We start from the raw sequence: 15564 nt of genomic DNA on the forward strand, positions 1-15564 counted from the left end.
ACTTCCCCAAAACTATGAAAGAAAATCAACTAGGTATGGCGCAACAATACTCTTATCTGAGCAAAATTATGATTACCACAATACCATTATAGGAATTGTTACAGGAATTAAACAAATAGTTGAAAATAGACTACTAACAATTAATGACAATGAAATATTAAAGAATACGATTCTTTTTTAAAAATGAAACAAGTCAAAGGACATCAGTTTCGTTTGTGGCAGTCGGATAGAAATCATCATCACAATCTCAAATCGGATTATTGGGGGGGGTGGACAAGATTGTAGGGAACATGTTCCCCTTATGTCCCCGAGATTTGTGCCAGTGACTGAAGATGCCTGTGTCTTTGAGCTCCTTTATGATGAAGATTACAATTACGATGCATTTAATTGTGATTAAGGCATAACTATTTTAATACTATTATTTACATAACCGGCATGCTTCAAAAATGCGTTGAACTAACCATTTCCGTTTTGTTCTATTTCCTTTATATTAGGACTCGTACGTTCTGTTCAGAAACTATAGCTTAGTTCAAAATATATACAGTTGGAAATACTTGAATATGCCAGCGTATATCTAAAGCAAATGTAGGGTTGCAAGGGATGAGGAGGAGTGAGAAGGGAAGTATTGCGCATGCGCATTCAATAGAAAGCAGACGAAAACCCCGATGCTTTCAGTAGGCCCGAGGAAAATAGCATACGACAGGAGGAAAGACAGAAAATGTGCATCTAAGCGACGCGCATGCGTAGGTTCCTCTTGTCAAAGTAAGTCGAGAGAGCGCCCCAGAAGATTGCAGTGGAAATAATTGTGATAATTACAAGCAAACAATTTATATATAATGAAATACGTACTTTTTCTTATTAACAGGGGATGCCGGGCATACCGGCGTTCTCTTACGCTACGCCGCTGCATGGTAGAGTTCTCCCCCAAATCTGCCCAACCAATAGTGATTGTACAGATAAGAAAGAGCTTCAAATGAAAACCACATCAATTCGTGAAATTTTGGATTGTGAAGTATTTATCTCCAGTTTCGTATTTGAAAATTCCTTAACGAGAAGAAAAGAAAGAAAGAAACGGCACCTGAATATTATCATTTCGCAACATCTCTCTGAAATTTGGACTATCCTAGAGTAAAGAAATTTTTCGTCTTCAGCAGGGAAACAGATCGTCCGATATTCATATAGGAATTCATATAGGCCTATCTTCAAATGTTGGCAACACTGCACATCACGACTTCACAGGTATGGTTCTTCCCCTAATTAGATTTTCTAGATGTTATAATTTGTGTTCCGTGCCATTTAACAAAACTTCATTTTTTGCTCAGTTGGCAACACTGCATTACATTCATGTTATTGAGCATGTCTGTGGATACAATGTTCGTTTACTATATTGTTGTGTAAATATCATTTTGATTACTTTAATCATTTTGAAGTTCTTTCTGTGTCACTGTATCTTTTGCATTGCTATCTTCACATGATTCTAGATTCTTCTTTCCTCTGTATCTCCTGTGTTTCTGCGTGTCGGCCCGCAAAACTTTGGATTTCTCACCTTTTTTCACTCCATTATAGATTGCACATTGTTTGATTTGGCAACGCTACTATCAATATAAGATGTTCCCTTTGTTATGACAACCTAGCCACTCAGTGCCTAATTTGGGGATGCAAAGTTGAGTGCAACTAGGCGCCTTCCACTCACCATCTAGAATGAGTGGGACAAACTCTGATATTAACTTGCGAGAGGTTTCTCATCTGGGGATTAGTTAAATAAAGATACGTCCACCTCATTAAAATAAAACACTGTATTTCGTTATGCTTATGAGTGATCTGTAAGATTTCAGAATGCTAGTTATGACGGATATTAAGATTCATTTGCCAGACGGGTACAGAACGATCAAGTATTGAGCTTTTGAATTCTGACTCGGTGCCACACATACCTGGATAAAACTGGTGTATTCCCACGTCGTTCTGGTGTTGAACTCGGCTCCTTTAAGCTGAATTTCCTTGCTGGTGGAAGACGAAAATGAGCATTGAGGTATGGCTCCTCTCAATGCAACTCTCTGCACAAAGTTCTGCGTAGTTAAAATGTTTTGGAGTATAAAGTATTTTCTCCTCCTGTCATCTGGCTGATTCTCAAATAGAACTTGGTTCTCCAAACTCGAACCCAAAAATGATCACGGTAACTTGATCATAGACTCTCCAAGGATTGTCCAATCTCGACTCTCGGTGAACGTCGGTGATCTCCTCGAACTGTCATCGAACTGTCATCCAACTGTCCCAAAAGCTTCTCGTCCTCCGGTTTTGTTTGGCGTTGTCCAACCACCGTCGTCTGCTTTTTCCGTCTGCTGCAGCACGTGCAACACCGTTTTCACATGGAGAGACAAATTCCTTCCATGTGTCAAAACTCAAAATTGCAATCCTCGACACGTTCTGATTTCCCGATTCTAAGCAATTCTCTGTACATCCGTAATCTCATGAAATTCGTGAAATCTTACAGATTCACTTTATACAATTTCTAGAATCTGGCTAATGTGAGGATAGACACATTGTCAACATTTCCTTCCTACATTGCCAGACTCTCAACGATGACATTCTTATACACATGTGTTTACAATAAACTGCTGACACAAACATTAGCAAGATTGTGCAGCTTGCATTTACTCACATATACAACATTTAATTCCCATAACCTTAATTAATGATTTCGTGACATAAACATAAAAATAAAATCAAAATATACAAATTATTTTCCTCGAAAATCGAGTCCTGCTACAATATATTATTATTTACTTCTAGGTTTTAAAGAATTTGGAGGTCAAAAAATTTAAAATTATTTGACGGTACTTTATATAACTAATAATATGATTTTTTTAAGTTTCATTTCCATTTGCACTAAAAAGTAAGGTAATTGTTTAGTATTGGGGGCCAAAGCTAGCAAAAAGTAGGATGATTTACGGAAGAAATGAGTTGATAGTGGTATTCAAGTAGTCAAGAAAGTATCGAACACACATTTTTTTAGGGCAGTAGGGGATTTGTACAAACCGAAAAGGTAAGTGGAAGTGATTTATGTGAGAAAAGAAAGTGAATTGTTGGTAACGAAGATAGAAAACAACGTGCCATGCGGTGCTCTAACCCGCCTTCATTCGCTAACGCTCGCTCTGCAATGCTGTCTGAATTTAATGTTAGTAACGTAATTTAACGTATTAAACCATAAAACAACCGCATCGGAATGGAATATCGCAAAAAATGTAGGTGCAAAAGCTGGCCCCCAATGCTAAAGAACAGCCAAAATTAGCAAAGTACTAATTTACAAATGATAAAAAGGAGCCATTTTGTAAAGTAATTTAGAATTATCTAGAAATAGAGATGAAGTACTATTAATAAACCCTGAACCACCATTAGTAATAGACATCGGTCTGTTTCTTCTCTCTGACTAGAATTTCTGAAGAGATACTCGGACTTTTTTTTTTTTTTTTACACGTGAATTAACGTATTGAATTTCGAGAAATAAGTAGAATGAAAGGTCGTGTATGGCAATGTTACGTGCAAAAATATAAAGATAAGTAAGTATCTTGCAAATTTTGTGAACATAAATTGGTGAGACATGTATCTTCTAGCATTTACCCAATCTAATTGGTTTATAACATTTATAAATTTAATGTGTTTATAATATCAGTAATAGAGTCAAGTTGAGCAAATCCACTTGCATAAAAATTTAAACTGTTACTATATAATTTAGGCCTACTACGAGGGCTATCCAGAAAGTAGATTACGTTTTCGTCTGTGTCCGCTAGGGGCGGGGCTAGCGCGGCCATCTTGGGGTCAGAGCGTTGCGCAGCTCAGTCGGCATCTAGCCGTGCTAGTGAGAGGTTCGTGCTGTGCTCCGTTAAGATACTGTGACGGTTTGAAATGTCTGCGTTAATTGAAAATCCCGCGAGCTGCGAGGTGCGTGCAGTAATAAGGTTTCTGACAGCAAAAAACTGTAAACCGATAGAAATCTATCGGCAGCTGTGTGAAGTGTATGGGGACAACTTTATCACTGAAGGTGGAGTGCGACAGTGGGTCATAAGATTTAAAAATGGCCGAACCAATGTTCACGACGAAGATCGAAGTGGGAGACCCAGCAAAGTGACTGCCGAACTTGTCGAAAAAGTCGATGTTAAAGTCCGTGAAAATCGAAAGTTCACAATAACGGAACTTTCTTTGAGTTTTCCACAAATTTCGCGAAGTTTGTTGCACGAAATCATCAGCGAAAAGCTTGGTTACCACAAGTTTTGTGCAAGATGGATTCCAAAAATCTTGACAGAGGACCACAAAAATCAGCGAATGGCTGCAGCGTTGCACTTTTTGGACGCCTACAATAAGGATGGTGACTCTTTACTCGATCGCATCGTTACTGGTGACGAAACATGGGTGAAACACGTGAACTGTGAAACGAAATTGCAATCAATGCAGTGGGGGCACACAGGTTCTCCCCAAAAACCCAAGAAATGCATGCAAACAATGTCGGCAAGGAAGATGATGGCGACTGTTTTTTGGGACAGAAAAGGTGTGATTTTGGTGGACTTCCTGGAAAGAGGCACTACAATAAACGCTCAAAGGTATTGCCAAACTCTGCAAAACCTCAGAAGAGCAATTCAAAACAAGCGCAGAGGAATGTTGAGCTCTAAGATCTTGTTGATTCACGACAACGCCCGGCCCCACACGGCAAATGTCACGCGTGAAGTTCTTGAATCTTTTCAGTGGGAGTTGTTTCCTCATCCGCCGTACAGTCCCGACCTGGCACCGAGCGACTTCCACCTATTCCCAGCAATGAAGAAGTGGCTGGCTATGCAGCGTTTTGATGACGACGAACAGCTGCAAGAAGAGGTAACGAAGTGGTTGAAGTCGCAGGCGGCCGAATTTTTCGACGAAGGAATTTCCAAGCTCGTACATCGCTACGATAAATGCCTTAATTTGAATGGTGACTATGTCGAAAAGTAGTATTTGTGTGTGGCTTTCATCTGTATATAATAAAATTTGTTTCCTATACTTTGTTGATTTTTTATTCCAAAACGTAATCTACTTTCTGGATAGCCCTCGTATATATTTTTTCACACACATTTAATTGATAGAACATATTGTAAATAAAAATACATTTATGCGTACTCTCTAAATATAATAAAGTGTTAATAAAGTAACATAGTACCGTTCAGAATATACATTTTAAAGAATCCTCTATCAACAGTAATAATATAGTGCGATATAAAAATTAATTCAACTTTGAAATCATAATATAGTGATTTAATGCAATATTCTTTCTGATTGTACATAAATTCCCGGATAAATTCCCATTTTAGGAATCTTCCCGGGAATATTCCCGAAAAATATCTTCCCGGGAATTTACCCATCACTACCCCTGACCCAATCCGATTGTTAGGTACGCTCTTTACCGACTATGCCACGCAACATTGTTTTACATGCGTATATTTATATGTATGAAGTATTCTTTTTTCTTTTATTAGAATCACGTTGTGGGGCTTACAAGATTCAACTGTTATGACTAAGGCCCGGGAGTTTGTTATCATCAATCATCATAGGTATTCTGCCCTAACTGGCAGGTCACTTGCAGCAGCTGAGAAGCTTCCATGCTCCACGGTCCTCCGCTAACTTCTTCGTCTTCACGTATGATCTTTCTGTTTTTATATCATTTATTAATTATAGTCTCCTTCACCCTCTGTCTCTCTTTCCCGCCACCATACCCTCTATGACATCCCTCATGATACAATTTCTTCTCAGGCAATGTCCCAACCAGTTTCTCTTCCTCTTCTTAATAATATCTAAAAGTGTTCTTTTCTCCCCCTCCATTTCTAACTCCCACTCATTCGTTTTCCGCTCGACCCAACTAATTCTTTCCATCCTTCTCCACATCCACATTTCGAATGCTCCCAGTCATTTTTCATCGCTTTTACGTAATGTCCACGTTTCCGCCCCATACAGTACAACACTCCACACGAAGCATTTTATGAGTCTTTTTCTCAACTCTTTGTTCAAGGTCCCACAAAACAGACTTTTCTTTCTTCTAAAGGCTTCTTTCGCCATTCATATCCTTGCTTTTATTTCACGTTCGCACTTCATGTCATTACTAAAAATACTACCCAGATATCGAAAACTATTCACTTGTTCTATTTGCTCCCCTTCCACTTTTATATTTGACACAGATCTCTTCGTTCCGATCACCATGTTTTTTGTCTTTCTAACACTTATTTTCATCCCATATTCTTCAAAGCCCTTTCTCATTTTTTCTAACATTTTATTGATTTCCTTATCAGATTCTTCAACAAGCTCCATATCGTCTGCAAATCTTATGCATCTAATCATTCTACCTCCTACCGAAATGCCGTCATCATGTAAACTCTTTTTCACTATCTCTTCTAGATACACATTAAATAGTGTTGGCGAGAGGCAGCATCCTTCTCGAACTTCCCTTCCAATTGCACTCTCTTCCGTCAGTTCTTCCCCTATCCTAACACTTACTTGTTGGTTCATGTATAAGTTTCTTATGAGTCTTCGATCTTTCCATTCCAACCCTATCTTCTTTAGAACTCCCAACAACAATTCCCAATCCACGCGGTCAAAAGCCTTTTGTAGATCGATAAATACAATATACACCTCTTTCTCTTTATCTATAAATCTTTCACCGATCGCCCTTAATAATCCAATAGCATCTCTTGTGCCCTTACCTCTTCTGAACCCGAACTGCTCCTCCTCAACTTCTTCATTTGTTCTTCCATATATCCTTCTGTTCAGTATTCGGAGCAAAATTTTAGCTGCATGAGATATGAGACTAATAGTTCTATAATCCTCACATCTCTTTGGATTCGATGTTTATGGTATAACATATATTTATTTTACATGAAAATCGGATAATGGGGTGAGATCTTCACGTATTAGGCGAAAACCAGCTGAAATAAGCAAAGCTAGGACATATTTTGACATATTTTGACATATTTTCCACATTTTTCAATTTGGAAATATATTTTTTCACTTTCCTAATATATATATATATATATATATATATATATATATTACAATATACTCTCACAAATTCGATAACGTTTTAACTTTTTCTTATATGCCTTCTGCCAAAGTAATAAAATCCGCGTTCTCTCTGTGGTCGATGGTCGATTGGACTTGCATCAGACTATGCGAAACTCATTTGGTTTTCTACCAGGTTAAACTTTAGTACGGGTTAAATAATACCGCGTTGCGTTATAATGTCGAAAATCGTTTAAAACAAAAAGCTCTCTGGTCATTGCTGAACGTGCGCACGACCATCACAACTGTTCTTTTTTCTTTACATTTTTTTTTTAACAAAAACAAACAAATTAGCATTTCGTGCTGAAAAAATAGTTATTTTTACGTCAATCAGTCAAACTAAATAGTAGTTTTAGCCAGGCTTGCAGCGGAGCAAGTGTAGAGATTGTCTTCTGTGAAGCAATCTGTTTCGTTGAAGTTGAGAGCATACGTTGCAAAATTTGGGAGCAATGTGTTCTCTACAGATGACAAGATATTGTTCTGTAAATTCTGTGAATCCAGTGTAGGATATTCAAGGAGATCTTCTGTATTTCAACATTTAAATACGACGATGCATAAAAGAAATGTATGTAGGAAGAAAGCAAAATCACAAACGTTACTTCAACATGTGACATCGTCCCAGAGCAGTCGAATGCCCTCTTTCTCCAAGGACCTGTGTAAAGCATTTATCGCATCTGATATCCCTCTGTGGAAGTTGGAAAACCCTAATCTTCGTGAGTTTTTGGAGAAGTACTGCGACAAAGAAATCCCTCACAAATCCACACTTAGGAAGGCCTATGTGGAAAATGTGTATAGTGAAATTGTGTGTAACATCCGGCAGAAAGTGAAAAATAAAATTTTCTGGTTATCAGTGGACGAAACGACAGACTGTTGCGGACGTTATATAGTCAGTGTTGTGCTTGGTATTTTGGAACAGGCTGGAGAAATTTTCCTTGTGCATGTTCAGCAGTTGGAGAAAATTAACCATTCTTCAATCGCTGGCTGTATTGAAAACGCAATGCAGATGGTTTTTCCAGAAGGCTTCCTCGTGACAGGCTTCTCGTACTTATAACGGATGCAGATAGGTATATGATGAAAGCAAGAAAAGCCTTGAAAGTCCTATATCCCAAAATGATCCACATTACGTGTCTGGCACACGGAGTCCACAGACTATGTGAAGAAATTAGAACAAGATACCCCAACGTACATCGCTTTGTGTCAAACATGAAGAAAATTTTCTTGAAGTGTCCATCACGACGCCAGGCCCGAAAGAATATTGCCTTGGATATTGCTTTGCCAAAACAGCCGGTGGTGACACGGTGGTGAACATAGCTTAAAGCAATTCAATATTATGCGCCAATCTGCCTATTCTTGCCGAAATAGTTGCTGGATTTCAAAGTGAAGATGCAGCATGTATTAGTGTTTTTCAGGAATTGCTTAATGATATTAAATTAAAAGATTATATTGTGTACATTTCTGCAAAATTTGGCTTTCTGATGTCATCCATTGAGCGGTTAGAGACAAATGGTCTCAATGTGCAAGTGTGTCTTGACTGCCATTCTGAACATGACACTTTCACCAAAATCGCCGCTGTTCTGAATGGTGGCGGAGAATTAACTCTGAAAAATGTTGAAGAAGATTTAACACCTGCAGATACAGTATGTTTGAGGTTTGCTCCTTTGATTTCGTGCTCTCTGAAACGCACATTCTCACGCTACAAGTCGCTGCTTGTAGATAACAGGCGAGGTTTCACAGAAGAGAGCCTGAAGAAGGTCTTCGTGTCACGATGCAATGCTTAAAATTAGTTTTGCCTATTAATTTGTCCGACCTTTATTTTTCATTTTCAAATGTATAGCAGGGGGCGCCGTGGCTCAGTGGTAGAGCGTTCACCTCCGGTGCTTGGGGTCCCAGGTTCGATCCCAGCTCGCGCCATGTGGACTTTGTGGTGGACAAACACCGTGCTCGTGGGTTTTCCCGGGGTTCTCCCGTTTCCTCCCACTTTCTTCATTCCACCATTTCATTCATCTCTCATCATCACCGTCTCCTTTAGCCTAACCGGCATAAACATGGAATGTAAAACTTAAAGATTTCATTTTTTCAAATGTATAGCATAGTATGACATTGAAATGTATACATTCTCTATTTGAGTGTGTGTATGTATGTATATATGTATGTATGTATGTATGTAAGTGTGTGTGTGTGTGTGTGTGTGTGTGTGTGTGTGTGTGTGTGTGTGTGTGTGTGTGTGTGTGTGTGTGTGTGTGTGTGTGTGTGTGTGTGTTCAACTAAAGGTAACTAAAATCACAAGTTCTAGAGATTCGTTACAAGCTGTTCAAATTAACATGAAAAACCTTCTATAATTATTTTATTGAAAAATGTTCCTTTTGTAACCGTAAGCTAAGTAAAATAAAACATTAAAAAATACGATAGAACTTTCCTTTAAGAAAAAAAAACCTGTTTAGAAACACAACTGGAAAACGTTCCTTTTGTAGGTGTCAACTAAGTTCAAAAATATCAAAAAATGAACCCACAGAATGTTCCCTAAAAATGAGTGTAAATTAAGTACTCACATTCTATTTTGGGGAGATGACAGTTTTTGACTTTTTTAAAAATATTTTCGTGACATTTTTCAAGTTTTTATGACATATTTACATACATATTTTACCGTTTTATAGAGCATAAAGTCCCTTGTCCTAGTTAAGACGTAAGTAGTTTGTCAGCTACTCTGCATGATAACTCTTGAAAGAAAGCGATTTTTAATTTTTTTTGATCGAATGATCCAATATATTTCAATCAAAAATGTTCTTGTAGGCCTTATATCTGGAGGCTTACATATAGTATAGCCAAACCCAAACTATCAGTTAACTCAGTATGATGGGCTTATTCCGTAGAAAATACAAAATCTCGATTTAGGGGCCATTCAAAAAATTTTGTGGGCCCTGATCTAAAAACTAATTATTGGCAGTCTTTTTACCCATTTTTGGTTTTCCTACTTTTCTTGTTATTTGCTTTTTTTTTCCAATACATAACTAAATCAATTATCTCGGCCGAGTTCGTTAATTGAATCAATTAGTTAACATTTCCACGAATAACAATTACCTGAACGTACTGCATCGTTTAAAATAAATTCCCTAACTTCTATGCAACCTGTACAATAGCAAAGCATTGTTGGTTGCCTATGACAAAGGGATATATTAAGTTTTCTTACTGCAAAAAGTCCATTAGGCTACAGTTTCACGTGATCCTCTGTGCTTCTTTACTATAGTTTAGTCAACTATATACAGCACTTGCTTACTAGATGTGAAAACTAGAATATTCAGTTTGCTTTTAGTAGATATTTAAATATGAGAAGTCGTGAAGGGGAGCAATTAATTAAGTAACAAAACAGAAAGTATAGAAGTATAACTTTCGCGCATGAAAACCCATCGGTTATCTATTCTTTCCTTTCGTGAGCGAAAATCTATATACGGGCATTTACAATTTATTCATGATCAGCTATCTTATGCACTTATGTGTTGTTTGTTTATATTAACGCGTGATTTAAGTTTGTTTTGGTAGGTAACTCATAAATGCGTTTCTACCCACCAAAGGACAAAAATCGCGATCTCCATTCACTTTTATTTTTTATTTTTTTTTTTTTTGTTCTGCAAACTTTCAAGTTTTCACCTTTAATTATTTTTTGTGTTTCTATTAGTGTAAGTTGTTATTTCATTTAATATCTTGGAGCTGCTAATATTTTTACTATCATTCTTTTAGCAAATTTCCAAGTAATTATTTTTTACCTCTAATTATTGTAGAATACGTTTGATTTTACAGTAAATCGTTGACAACGGAAGTTGACTGCACTGACTGAGGAAATAAAACATAATTGTGACAGTGCCTAATCTGAGACACTAGAAACTATCAGATGTCTAGGGCACTGGGTCTATACCGTTATCTTCAATGCATTTTGTATCTTGTTATCATGAGCTCTTGCATCAACGGATGTACAGTTAATAAGCTTTAATAAGCTGCAAAAGTGAAAAAGTAGGTTGAACAATGCTATGTATTTTTAAAAAAAGAATCGATAAAGTAATTGCGTTAGAAACTTAATATAAATACATTACAGAAGTTGTATAGGGTATAACTTATTGTAAAGGTTGTATAGAACAGAACTTCATTTTCAGAAGAAGTTAATTAGAAGGGGATTACACCGGGGATTTTAGAATTCGTGAACAAGGGGTACATAAACAAAACAGCGCCCTTCTCTATATTTATACAGAGCTCCGTGGCTAAGCGGTTAGCGTACGCGCCTTTCGCGTGGGAGACCCGGCTTCGATTCCCGGCAGGAGCTCATGTGGTTCGGATTCCACGTTAATCAGTAGGTCCCGTCTCATATAGTCTCTCTGCTGAAAAGGACATTAAACTCAAAAGAAACTCAACTATACAGAAAGAAAATCAATTACAGTTTCACACTGTCTTTTTTTATATGCATATTGCAATATCCTTAACAAATAACGTGACATGTTTTACAATGTATTGCAAAAGCAAAACAAACTATTGCGTAAGTGCATAATCTATTTTTACTCACATTAAATTTCAATAATTTCCTGATTTTCCGTTGGGCATTGATAGTTTGTAAAATAATATTTTGCTCGCTGATTTCTCTTCTTGTAGATAATGTATAATACTATTTTTTAGCAGTTTTATACTGTATGTAGTATCTATATTCTTATATAACTTGCTTTTATAAGTTTAATAATACGTTATAATTAACATAAGAACTTCTTTGAGTTGTAGTTTGTGTATACAGTATTAGTGAAAAAAGACCTTTCTAACAAAACTATTAATGTCTCTATATTAATTTCTTTTGTAATTTATTATTATTAAACATATTTAATAATTTATTATTAAATTAAACAATTTAATTTAATAATTAAATTGTTTAATTTAATAATTAAACAATTCTTTTGTAATTTATTATTAAATTAAACAATTACATACATTATTTTTTTTCTCACAATTAGGTTTCAAAGACGACAGTTAACATGTGATCGAGTACTACCCCTAAATCATTGATTTTGATCTTCTGCTTTCTGAGACATTACCGTGCATCTTACAGTGTAAGAAAAAGAAATTACCTTTCTCTTCAGGCACTGGTGCCATAAGGTTTAACTAGCTTTCCTCTACTTGTACTGAAATGTTTGTGCATGTTACAGATACCATGATTAGCAGTTGAGTTTACAAAAGAAACTTATGAGAGCCGTACGATTGGAATGCATAAATGCAATCCGAAATATTAACATTTCAGCACAATTTTCTGCACACAATAACGTTTCCGCTTATGTTCTGCCTTCATATCACCCGGCGACCGTAAAACAACAGTAAGTATGGTCATACCACTGTAGCCGCCATTGGCGCCCCTTTGGAGCCGCCAGTGGGGGATTATGTTATTATATTATTAATTTAATATAATGGATCATTTGATAAAGAAATTTTGTATTATTTTATTAGGGTTAGCATGCCATTGGAGTCAGGAGAAAATGATTCATACCTTTATTTGTATTCAAACCATCTCAAAGTTAGAGTCTATCTTCAGCTTAAACATATTCTGGTGTATTCATTACTGAGTAATTTGCAGTGACGATTCAACATTTGATAGTTGTTGAGGATCACGTAGAATGAAAGTATTTCTTCATATAGGATCCTAAAACATATGGCAATATGCATGTAACTCTTTCCATATACTATAGGTGTGTTTGACGTCACTACATACGCAGATGAAACACTTGACCTGGGGTGCTGTGTCGGGATTATTGATTCTTCTGAGACTAGACTTGCATTACAAATGAAGTAAAACCGCCTCAATGCTCATAACAGAATAACATTAAAATTAAATTAAGATAATATATCATAAAAGGAGAAATCTTTATTAGAAACTAGAGAAACTAAGATGCAAAAACCATTTAGCAGTGGAAAGCTGTCACTTCCAACCTGTTATATAAATAAAGCATTTTTCATTTTTTAAAGAGCTCTAAGTGCGAATATATGAGAAAGCTCACACCACGTATATGCTCAAAATATTTTAAGTTCAGCATGTTTGCAGCTCAGTCAGTGAAGCTGATTTTCAGTCACAATGTACACAACAAATTACATGGCCCACATTGTGCAGTTAAAAAAAAAAAAAAAAAAAAAAAACATAATAGTTCCAAGTTATTCTGACAATTAGCATAGTGACCTTTTTGTATCTAAGTTAATAAACTGTAATCTTTTGAGCCAATGAAAGGCTCCATCCGCCCAGATTGTGAATGTTAAACTGGTTAATGAGTTCGTTAGTATATCTGAACATGAAGATGCTTATACAGGGTGGTCCAAATAAAAGTGACGCGAACACGAAAAGCACTGTGACACATACAATGAAGGTACAATTAGTTATTATCATAATGCTATTTACATCTAGACATGTGCAGTCTGACTTTAACAAGGATGAAAATGGCCACCTAAACACTCAATACACCTTTCTGACCTGGTAATGAGATTGAGATATGTTGTGCGCAGGGAAAGTCCGAAGTGAAAATATATTCCACCGGTAACCTTCCGTTGGTGCTTCTCTGGTGAAGACAAAACATGTATATTATTTTAAAAGAGTAAGTTTTGGGAGATCCCGACCCGGTGGACTCCGTGGATGCAGTAGTTTCTGCATGACCTCTGCAATGGCCGTAGTAGTATCTTGAAGCTGGTGTAGGGTTTGATAATTGTTCTGATAAACTTTCCTTTTCATGGCATCCCCCATACTAAAAAGTTACATACGCTGAGACCGGATGATCCCGAAGCCACAAATCGCTACTACAATTCGATCTTTGTCGAAAAATTCGGAGATTGCTTGTCTTGAGTTTCAAGAAGTGTCAGTGTTGCCCTGTTTTGTTGGAAGTACATACTGCAGCTCCTCTACACTCAATTCTTTGACAACTGTGATGAAGAGTTGTTCCACATACCGCTCAGAATTAATGGTTCCATGAAAGAAAGCTCTGATGATCCTCGCTGCTAACAATAGTCGTTTCTGGATATGGCATCAGCCGGGTGAGTAGATGGCAGCGACAGACAGTACAGTGCTAAGCATCATTAATTAGACCGGAATAGTCTATAATGACATTTCGCATCTGGTGTTCATCAAGGAAGCATTGACTAGTGTTCATGTCAACGAATGAACACGTGAGTTTGTAACGTTATTTATCATTTCCTCTTGTTACATATATTTGCCCACAGTTCGAGTAAGTCAACATGATTCGGTACTTTAATTTATACACTTAATTGCAAAAACTAACAATTGCATACCTTGGAAATTAGGCTCGTCAAATATATAGCACCAATAACTTTTTATTTTCAAAATTTCATGAATAATCTTTCTGTTGTCATAGCAACACGAAACAAATAACTATCTCTAGTTACAGCAACTACTATTACATGAATATCAATCTATCTTCACATATATTCTACATTTCTTCTTCTTCTTCTTCATAACATATTGTGCAATTTAAGCGCCGTTGCCCAAAATAGCTACAATTAGAAATGAAAATAATTCACAAGTGTCAGATAAACAATATCGTTGTATATATGGCTCCCGACGAGGACTTCTTAAATTGATTACAATTGAAGAAAGAATCCTGGACCTTTACACATCTTACATACGTGGTTACCTTACTTTCTGAGTAGTCCTCACATATATAAAACATAATACATATTAATTTCATTTTGTCTCAACAATAATCTTACATTCATTTAATAATCAATTCCATTTTAATTCTATAAAATTATCGACGAAGAGGACTTACTCAAAATACGATCCTTTTGCTGAGTATTTAGGTCCTAAAATAGATTCTTTAATTCAATATCATCGGAGCTCACAGACAAATTAAAATAAAATATATTGAAATGTTACATACCGTATTTCTTCCTTTTGGGCATAATTAAGATAATTATAAAAGATTTTGAAAACACAATATTGATTAGTGAAGCGAATTACAGAGAAATCATAACAATACTCAAAATGAAACAAAACAAGAATTGAATAATATAACGGAATAATACAAGTAAAGAAATTATTATGTTAAGAATTAGCAAAGTTTATGTGAGTTAGAATACAATATAACATGTTTTATTTATTAAGGCATATTTAGCATAGTTGTGTTTTCTCGGACGCCACAACATTAGCTTAAGTTATATTACCAAATAATTTGGTTAAGTTGCATTGAGTAGCGCAATCTTAAGTATCGTTCTGTATATTATGGATTTCTCCAGATCTTTGATTTCTATTTTGAGAATTTCTTCCACCTATGAAATTGTTACGAAATCCATTTCGAGAAAAATTAGATGTACTGTTTACCTGATTTCTAAATGTTGCACGATTACTATTTCTTCTGAAATTGGGTTCGATTCTATTACCGGTATAATTGAATCTATCATTACTTCTTGCATTAGGACTACATTCTTAACGCACATTAATATTTCGGATTGGTATATGATTGGCTTGGCTTC

The 15564-nt window shown here is 36.2% G+C and overlaps 1 protein-coding gene across 4 annotated transcripts in view; it reads left to right on the top strand.

Moving 5' to 3' along the window:
* The window catches only part of LOC145694772 (serine/threonine-protein kinase S6KL-like), a 388845-nt gene that overhangs the window by 150162 nt on the left and 223119 nt on the right, over positions 1–15564 (top strand). The window contains exon 9 of one of the 4 annotated variants that reach the window (XM_081771401.1): positions 12057–12104. The exons of the other annotated variants lie outside the window; for them this stretch is intronic. Coding sequence (XP_081627527.1) covers positions 12057–12083 — 27 coding nt within the window. The 3' untranslated portion in view covers positions 12084–12104. Of the gene's footprint in view, positions 1–12056; positions 12105–15564 lie in introns of those variants that run through there. 4 annotated transcript variants of the gene reach the window in all.

Source organism: Thermobia domestica, chromosome 9, assembly GCF_964235325.1.
Source record: "Thermobia domestica chromosome 9, izTheDome1.hap1.1, whole genome shotgun sequence".
NCBI classification, from domain to species: Eukaryota; Metazoa; Arthropoda; class Insecta; order Zygentoma; family Lepismatidae; genus Thermobia; species Thermobia domestica.